The sequence below is a fragment of the Takifugu flavidus genome, chromosome 15, assembly GCF_003711565.1.
Source record: "Takifugu flavidus isolate HTHZ2018 chromosome 15, ASM371156v2, whole genome shotgun sequence".
Taxonomy (NCBI): Eukaryota; Metazoa; Chordata; class Actinopteri; order Tetraodontiformes; family Tetraodontidae; genus Takifugu; species Takifugu flavidus.
In genome coordinates this window covers 12,570,657-12,578,934 of record NC_079534.1, presented here as the reverse complement: position 1 = coordinate 12,578,934, position 8,278 = coordinate 12,570,657, and the positions used below count along the sequence as shown (strand labels likewise).

At 46.1% G+C, this 8,278-nt stretch overlaps 2 protein-coding genes across 4 annotated transcripts; one reads left to right on the top strand and one right to left on the bottom strand.

The window, feature by feature from the left end:
- Positions 1–963: 963 nt before the first annotated feature.
- Positions 964–3,962, top strand: pter (phosphotriesterase related). Of its 3 annotated transcripts, none has more exons than XM_057057027.1 (5): positions 964–1,117; positions 1,829–2,279; positions 2,395–2,660; positions 2,877–3,017; positions 3,413–3,962. In XM_057057027.1, exons 2-5 carry the CDS (start codon positions 1,848–1,850, stop codon positions 3,621–3,623), a joined length of 1,050 nt encoding a protein of 349 aa, XP_056913007.1. In that variant the 5' UTR covers positions 964–1,117; positions 1,829–1,847; the 3' UTR covers positions 3,624–3,962. The 3 variants fall into 3 exon arrangements, with proteins under 3 accessions (XP_056913007.1, XP_056913008.1, XP_056913010.1); XM_057057028.1 differs by having other exon boundaries at positions 995–1,129; XM_057057030.1 differs by lacking the exon at positions 964–1,117 and adding an exon at positions 1,140–1,309.
- A 494-nt stretch (positions 3,963–4,456) lies between these two features.
- On the bottom strand, positions 4,457–6,434 carry c1ql3b (complement component 1, q subcomponent-like 3b). Its single transcript, XM_057057031.1, has 2 exons — positions 5,341–6,434; positions 4,457–5,088 (listed from the first exon to the last, which is right to left on the bottom strand). Exons 1-2 carry the CDS (start codon positions 5,953–5,955, stop codon positions 4,909–4,911), a joined length of 795 nt encoding a protein of 264 aa, XP_056913011.1. The 5' UTR covers positions 5,956–6,434; the 3' UTR covers positions 4,457–4,908.
- Between the last annotated feature and the right edge of the window lie 1,844 nt (positions 6,435–8,278).

The window sequence follows — 8,278 nt, the reverse complement described above, 5'->3', positions numbered from 1 at the left end:
CAGGTATGCTCTCCTGGGAGCAATAAACAGTGTCACAAGGGAGAGAGTGACGTCTGGATGGGAGAGCCCTGTTCCCTGACCACTGATTATAACAGGGCAGATTTGTGAAGAGTTTTCTAAACTATTAACCCACAAAGGGATTGCAAACCTGAGGGCATCTGTGGTGGCGTACCCATGTACGGGAAGGGCTTATCCCTCCATCCTACCATGTCTGACAAAATCCTGCTTTGTCCCTGTCCCGTGAAGTTAGCAAGCCCGCTGCCTGAATGAATACTGTGTTGAAGTGTTGAGCAGTTAACCAAAACACTCATCACCGCGCTCCCAGACACCCTAGACCCCCTGCAGTTTACATATCGAGCAAACAGGTGCACAGACGGCTCCATCACCGTCATCCTCCACATGCTCTTTCCTACCAGGAGTAGAAGAAGACATGCTGGTGTGTGCAAACGCTTTTTACCGACGACAGTGCAGCATTCGGCACCATTGTGGCCTTTAAGGTTCATTATGAAGACATCCTGGGGCCAGAACGGCCTCCACCGTTAACAGGATGGCAGCGGTTTCCAGATCCTGGGGGTTGAAATCGCTCACAGCCTGACCTGGTCTCAGTGCACCAACGTTAGCCCAAAAAACAAGGCAGAGAGTCAGACTGAGGACAGCTTCATTGCACAGAAGACTGCTAAAAACTTGGGTATGAACAGTTACATTTGCCCATCAAAACCTGTACATTTCTCCGACCATGGTGCATTATATAAACTCTGCTTTGCATATTGTTTTTTTAATTTCATGCTTTTTACATTTTAACTTATTGCTCTTGATATATTTAAGATGGGGCTTGAGACCTAAGGATTGGATTGCCAGTAATTGTTATTAGTGTAAATGGCAATTTAAAAAAAAAAAAGGACTCTTGCCCTCCGGACGATCACGTGACTATCTCATATACGCAGGCAAACCCCCCGAAACATCGCGATAAGTCGCCCTTTGAGTGGGCGTGTTCTGCTCGGACGTCACCATTGGTCGGGATAAATAGCCCGACTAATTCTTACCGAGTTTGCCTTTTACATGACAGCTCAGCGCACACGAGGTGACGTTCTGTGGTGAACCCGAACCCAGGAACTAGGTCAGTTACTAGGTCAGTTACTAGGTCAGTTACTGGCCCGACAAGAAGAGCGAACAGCGTGTCTGCAGAACTGAGTTTACGACACGTTGGTTTCTGTTTGGTGCTATTCAGTCAACATCTAGCAAACTCGACGCATCGTTGCAATTTTCACTATAGTTTTCTTTTTTGGTTTATTTGTTTTCTAACAACAAGGTAATTGCTGAAAAATTAAAAACGGATAAATAACGCAGCAACTGCAGACCGCACAAGTTTTCATGGGGGGTCGGGTTTTGCAGGCCTGGGGGTGGTCGAGCAGGAACTCCTGGAACTCCGAGTGGTTGTCAGTCCTGTAATAGAAACTAAACAATCCAAATCAATTTTTTATATACGTTGTGTTAATTACCTGCAGCCACACGTCTTAGACACTGTTGTCAGCCATTGCAATCACCTGATTTTGTTTTATCTGCTGATATTTTGCAGTGCAGATGAAGGGCTATAAAGAATGTTTTCACTTTCCATAGAAGCAACCTACAGAGGGCGGCCTCAACGTCACTTGCAAATGTAGAGTTTTTTATTTCTGCTAAACCTGCTAGCCACAGTCGATCTAATGTAATTCGAGTCTGTGGGAGGAAATGATTACCTAAAGAAAACCCCTTACCTGTAACCACACCTGCTCCGTGGCAAAGAACATCTTTTTTTGTTAATGAATAAATCTATAAAGTCTTCTTTCAGGGATCTGTGAACACCAATCATGTCAAACTTAAGCGGCAAAGTCCAGACGGTGCTGGGTCTGGTGGATCCGGAGCAGCTGGGCAAAACCTTGACCCACGAGCACCTGACCATGAGCTTCGAGTGCTGCTACCACCCGCCTCCTTCGGGCGACAAAGCGGTGGCGGAGAACCCGTTCCAGATGCAGCACATGCACTGGTTGAGGCAGAACCCTTACAGCTGCCACGAGAACCTGCTGCTGCTGCAGGAGAACGCCGCCGTACGAGAGGAACTTCTGGCCTACAGGAAAGCCGGTGGGGGCGCCATTGTGGAGAACACCACCACGGGCATCCAGCGGGACCTTCCCACTCTTAAACAGCTCTCCAAGGACACTGGGGTCCACATCATTGCAGGAGCTGGATACTATGTGGACTGCACCCACACGGAGGACACCAAGAGGATGAGTGTGGAGAAGGTGACACAAATAGATTTCGAGTGCTTGCACCACTCAACTGTACTTTAAACAAACATAAAACGAGCCATGTTGTTAATTGCTGTCATTAACTATCTCCCCACATCCGCCTTTTCAGCTCTCGGACATTATCGTCAGCGAAGTGCTCCACGGCGCCGATGGGACAGACATCCGCTGTGGAGTGATAGGAGAGATCGGCACCTGCTGGCCCATCACGGACAGTGAGAAGAAGGTGCTGAAAGCCACAGCTAACGCTCAGTCCCAGCTCGGCTGCCCCGTCATCATCCACCCTGGAAGGAACCCCGCTGCCCCAGCAGAAGTCGTGAGGATTCTGCAGGAGGCGGGTGGTGACATCAGCAAAACTGTCATGTCACACTTGGATAGGTGAGACGTCGGCTGACTGTTTATTTGATTTCATTATATGCATGAGTTTTGTTTTTCTATATCTAACTTAACCAAATTATTATTAACCATATAACCATATTAATCCGCCGTTTGTCTCCCCCTGTAGGAAATCCGGCGGCATTACAACAATATGCTGTCAGGATTTGGAAAATAAGTAAAGTTCCATCTGCCCTCTGTGTGTGTGTGTACTTGCAGGACCATATTTGATGAGGGTGAACTGCTTGAGTTTGCAAAGCTGGGTAGCTACCTGGAGTACGATCTGTTTGGAATGGAGATGCTGAACTACCCCTACAACACGGAGGTGGACATGCCCAGTGACAGCCAGAGGGTGAAGACGTGAGTCATTAGTCCCGTAGTCTTTATGAAACAACATACCATACAATGTTAAAGTTGACAAAAAAGGTGATACAATATTAGATCCTGCTTTTCCTGTACGTTCTTGTGCGGGTGTCAGGAGTGTTTCATTTAGAGCACGGTGTTGATTTTGTGTTGTGGTGTGAAGAAGGGAGCGTGATCTCCAGCTCTTTCTAAGGAATCTGTGAGACACTAAGCTTTGCCTGTGATGGAGGGAGCGGCGCGTGTCAACAGGAGAAGTGAAGCGAACGAAGCCACACAAAACTCTCGCATTCTTCCCGCACACAAAAGGCCAATTTTTCCAACAAACAGAGGAAACTTTCTTTGTCTGAAAGCGCCATTTGAGTTGAGCTTTTTCTATGTTCTTTATTTACCAGCTTGGCGTTTCTCGTGAAGGAGGGCTACGAGGACATGATAGTGGTCGCGCACGACATCCACACCAAGAACCGCCTCACCAAGTTTGGCGGCCACGGCTATTCGCACATCCTGAAGAATATAGTGCCAAAGATGCTAAGGAGGGGCATCTCGCAGCGGCAGGTGGACAAGATCCTCATCGACAACCCGAAACAGTGGCTCGCCTTCAAATGAAGCGGGGAAAACGGGATCCCTGCGAGGCTTTTTAAATGGCTTATTAAGACATAACCAAAACAGCCCACAGTTATTTAATTTTCAAAATCGTTGTAGTCATGATTTTCTATGGAATCACTTTCACTAAAATTCAACTGTAACGATTTTTCTTAATTCTCTTTGGCTAAAGGGTTATAGTACCTCATCAGCCATCTTTTAGTGATGTTTTTAGACAAAAGATTTCAGTAAAAATGGTGCTAATTGTCCTGTCACGGATCATTATTTTTGTAATTTAGGCTTGATGACAAATGTAAACTGTCCAAATGAACTTTATGGAATAAAAAGCACATGGGGATTTTTTTTTTTTGGGTGGGTTTTTGTCTTTTTGATAATCAGTATGCAGCTCAGCTCCTAACACATTGCGGCTGTGTCAGATGGGTTGTCCTGTTGCCCCTCAGAGGGTGTCTGGGTGTCAATGGGAGCCTGACAATGAAGGACGTCGTCTCTTCTCACATCTGGGAACAGGTGGCCTCACAGGGTGACTTCACGGCATGATCAATGGCGCCATCGCCGCAGTGGACTGTGCGCGGCAAACAGCTACTGTATATAACTTTGATTTATCTTCCGAGAGGATTACACCGAGAACCAAAGGGTGTAATTGTACAGTATATTTACAGAATAGATGACAGTCTCGCCTCCAGGGGCCCGGCAGTCAGCGGGCAGATCGATGTACATAGCCTTCAAGCTCAAAGAAACATTTGTTTCGCCGTGGCTGCTCGGGCTGCTGATGTGCCTGCTGGCCTCAACCAGCTGTCACACCGAGATGACAAAAAAAGAGTCAAACTGCTCCAATGTAGACATCAGAATGGTGCTCTCACACGTTTATCTCCTCTTTTAAAGTGTCATTTTTATAATCATGCAGCTACAGTTTACTGTGAAATGAAGCACACGCATGGATTAACAACACTGGACAGAGCGGTGATCAGAACCTAGTAATCTACGCCCGAGTTCTAAAGGTCAGTATGGTGGACCATTGGTAACGGCAGCTAAACAGTATGTTTACTATATCAGCAAACTATTCAATAAAGCTCAACAGCTCACTTGGTGTCACAGCCACAATAATCAGGACAATTCAGTGTTTTACAATGATTCTATTATCAATATAAGCTCTCCACTCTGAAAGTGCAGTTATCTCCCATCTCGTCCTCCTGTTTGATAAGTGTTGGGTTCTGTCTCTAATAATCCAACTGACACCGAACCGAGCGCGGCCGGTGAGGCGGGCTGCCCGCCCAGAGGTCTTCTGACTTCAGTCAGCGTACAACATGAAGCCGGAGAAGGTGCTGTACTTGTTGTTGTTGCCCCCGTGCGCCTTCCCACCGTCCAATTTGATGTAGATCTCGTCCCCGGGTTCGAGATGAAGAACGACGCTGTTGCTGGCGTAGTCGTAGTTCTGGTCGGCGTCTTGGGCGATGGCACTGGCTCTCACCTCAAAGGGAAATACATTTCAGCTGATGCAAAGTTGATTTAAAAAATATATATTTAAAAATCAGAACCACGGTCAGCTCCAGTGACGACGCGGTCCCCAGAGAACTTCAGTATGAGCATTTGTACTGGGGTCCAAAGTCGCGCGTAAAAGCAAATTTAACATGAATAAATAAACATGTATTTTCTAAATGATTAATTCTAAATAACAATCGCAAAATATATCAAGGCGCGTGTTGACACCACAGAAGCTTACCTGGTTGTTTTTACAGAGATCAGCCCACATGCTGGTTCCATCCCCGCCTCGCATCAGCACATGGTACACAAAAAAGTAAATCCCCGGTATTGAGCAGGTGAATTTCCCCGTGGAGGGGTCGTAATGGTTGCCAAGATTTGTGACAACGTCGTCGAATTTCAAGACTTCATACCCTTCGTGCTGCTTCTTCAGTCCTGCGTAAAACGCGATCTTTGGCACTGTGCTGTAAGTGGCAGCACTAATTGCACCGTTGGGGCCGTTTGCTCCGGGTACTCCCGGGGGACCCGGCGGTCCAGGCGCTCCCCTGTCTCCGGGCGGACCAACAGGTCCAGGTGGACCAGGCTCGCCGCTCGGACCCCTCGGACCCATCCTGCCGACGCGCCCCGGCTCCCCTTGCGGACCTTGAATAAACGTCGGAAGAGACTGGACGAGGCGGTTGTCTTTGACCGGGTTGCTTGCCGTGGCCGTGGCTGCGGTCCCGTGAGAATCGCAAACCATTTGACATGATCCGAGCATCTCATAGCGGGCGGAGGTCCCGGCGGTGTTCACCATGACCGGGATCAGAACCACCAGCACCAGCACCAGCGCGACGCCACAAACACCAGTTGCAATCATCTGCACTCTACGGGCTCGCCGTGTTCTCTGGAGTGTGTGGTCTTCCAGCCTGCTTGTGGGCGACAGTTTTGCCGAGGGAAGAATTTTACCAGTTCCTGGCTTAAACTGCAGGGGCGGGAGACGAAATAGCCCTTTAAATGCTGTTGCGCAAAAGTAAACATCCACAACTTTTACGCACCGCGGTTCAGCTGATTTATTTCCACTGTTGCGCCCCGCGAAGAAGGCGGGAAAAAATATATAAAAGAAAACAACACCTGAAGACTGAGAGGAAACAATCTTCTTTATTGCGCAGCGCAAAGTTTCTGCCCACCGCGATGACACAGGAGAATATGGGGCAGAAACCAGCCGTTATCCGCTTCTGTGCTCGCAGAGTGAGGGGAGGGGTGGATGTGATGGATGGGACTAAATGCATGCGAGAGAAAATGAAAGAACATACAACAGTGATGCAACTTTGAGGCTCGGAAACGTGACTGTGCATATCATCGAATCACATCCAACCCAGGCTGGATTACTTTCTGCATTGACGGTCAAAGTTCCGCCCAATAGCAGAACTTCCAACAGCTCTAAAGATCTCAAGCATAAATAGACCCCTTAAAGACGAAAAAGCAATACTTATTTGGCATCTGGTCACACCTCAGAGGCTCCCCGTGTCCAATTTATCATTTGGAAAAATAATCTATAGAGCCAGTGAGAGGAAGATGGCACTGAACAACGAGCAAACGCACATTTGTTGACGAGATGACCGAACGCTGAAGAGTTTAGAAGAGAGATCAGGTGCGATCACTTAATTAATGAGTAATGAAACGTCACCATCAGTAGGTCGGTGTCGGATTTAAATAACGCACCAAAAGATGAGGAAAAGTTGGGATCGATTTCTTGGCTTTGCAACAAAATTTAGACGAAACTTTTGCAAGCTTTGAGTGATGAAGGGCTAATTGTGGGTGAGGAAGGCCGATGATGATGCGCTCATGAATGCAGAGACAGTCACCGTGTCAGTGTCTCCCAGGAGGAGAGATGGATGAACAGCCAGGAACACGAGCAATGGGCCTCATTTTGGTCAGGTGGGAGGCTCAACGCGCCTCAGCGAGAGGAAGGAAGGTACAATCACTCCTTCGAGGAACCAGGGAATTTAAAAAACAAAGTATTTTTGGAAATGACACAGCCATAAAATGTGATAAGTGTTTTTATCGCCAAACATTGCATTTTTATTAGATATTCCATCCGGTTGAGCTTTCATTTATGAGAATACAGATTGATATGTTGTCCTAGAATAGAGCTATATTCCATTAATGCGCCTCAGATCAGGGCAAAGTTCATGTCAGGTATTTTTGCTTCTCAATAAAAGCACCCAGCACACATTTTAAGAAAATATAGAAACATTGGATCTCTTTATATTCTTGTTTTTCAAGAACTGCCATTGACCCTGGTACTGAAAATGGAAGATGGGCCATGTGAAATTGTTCTCACAACTATTTTTTTTTAGTTTCAGTTTTCTCTATGAGAACTTTTTTCCCCACAATATTGAGTTTCAGAAAATGCTTTTTGAGCATAATCTCTTTCACCTTTAGTTTGATTATCTATTTCCAAATGTTGCAAAAAACTGTCACTACATCTTATAGATAAAATAACAAAACCTGGATTGTTGTAATATTTGGTTCACACGTGCCTTCCTACAGATGAATAATAAAACCCTCCTTAGTTAATATATACATTTATTCATTAAAAGGGCAAAGTTTGGCTAACGAGGTCCTGCTACATAAAAGCTTGTTAGCATCAGCGATGTGCAAGTGCATGATAAAAGTCTTTTGGGCTTCAATTTGACTTAATAAAACCTCGACAAAAGTGCATGTTGGTTAAGTGAACAGGACACAGTAAGATTTTTTAAGGCTCCGAAAACCCATATTTTCAAAAACTCATAGTATGTCCTTACTCACAAGCCTGGGAAGATAAAATAATAACCTTGTGATTGGTCAGAGGAAAGGATTAAATGCTCAACACAACCGCTAATTTGAAGAATGAAAACATGCAGCTTTGGAGGATCCGGTTTGCCACCTGTTGCCACGGACGATGGCCATTGCTTATTACAATCAAGATGTATGCTGGTTTTGACATGATGAGAAGAGACATTCCTATGGGCCAGTTTAAACGACTCCATAGCTCCTGCCCTTGGTGCAAAATGAGCTTCTACAATTACGTCGGTGTGAATATTGCTAATCTTTATAAACCGCCTGTGAGCAAAAGAAAAAAAAATCCATGCTGTGTCCCTTCGTTTTTGTGGACAGTGTGCTGTAGGACAGTATAATTAACTCCTCTGAGGCTCTGA

What these genes read in the sequence shown, in the direction of transcription:
- pter (XM_057057027.1), top strand. Translation starts at nt 1,848, where the DNA reads ATGTCAAACTTAAGCGGCAAAGTCCAGACGGTGCTGGGTCTGGTGGAT. An exon ending in GTCATGTCACACTTGGATAG is followed by an intron (nt 2,661 to 2,876) that starts GTGAGACGTCGG and finishes GTGTACTTGCAG; the next exon opens with GACCATATTTGATGAGGGTG. An exon ending in GACAGCCAGAGGGTGAAGAC is followed by an intron (nt 3,018 to 3,412) that starts GTGAGTCATTAG and finishes TTTATTTACCAG; the next exon opens with CTTGGCGTTTCTCGTGAAGG.
- c1ql3b (XM_057057031.1), bottom strand. Translation starts at nt 5,955, where the DNA reads ATGATTGCAACTGGTGTTTGTGGCGTCGCGCTGGTGCTGGTGCTGGTG. An exon ending in ATCTCTGTAAAAACAACCAG is followed by an intron (nt 5,089 to 5,340) that starts GTAAGCTTCTGT and finishes TTTCCCTTTGAG; the next exon opens with GTGAGAGCCAGTGCCATCGC.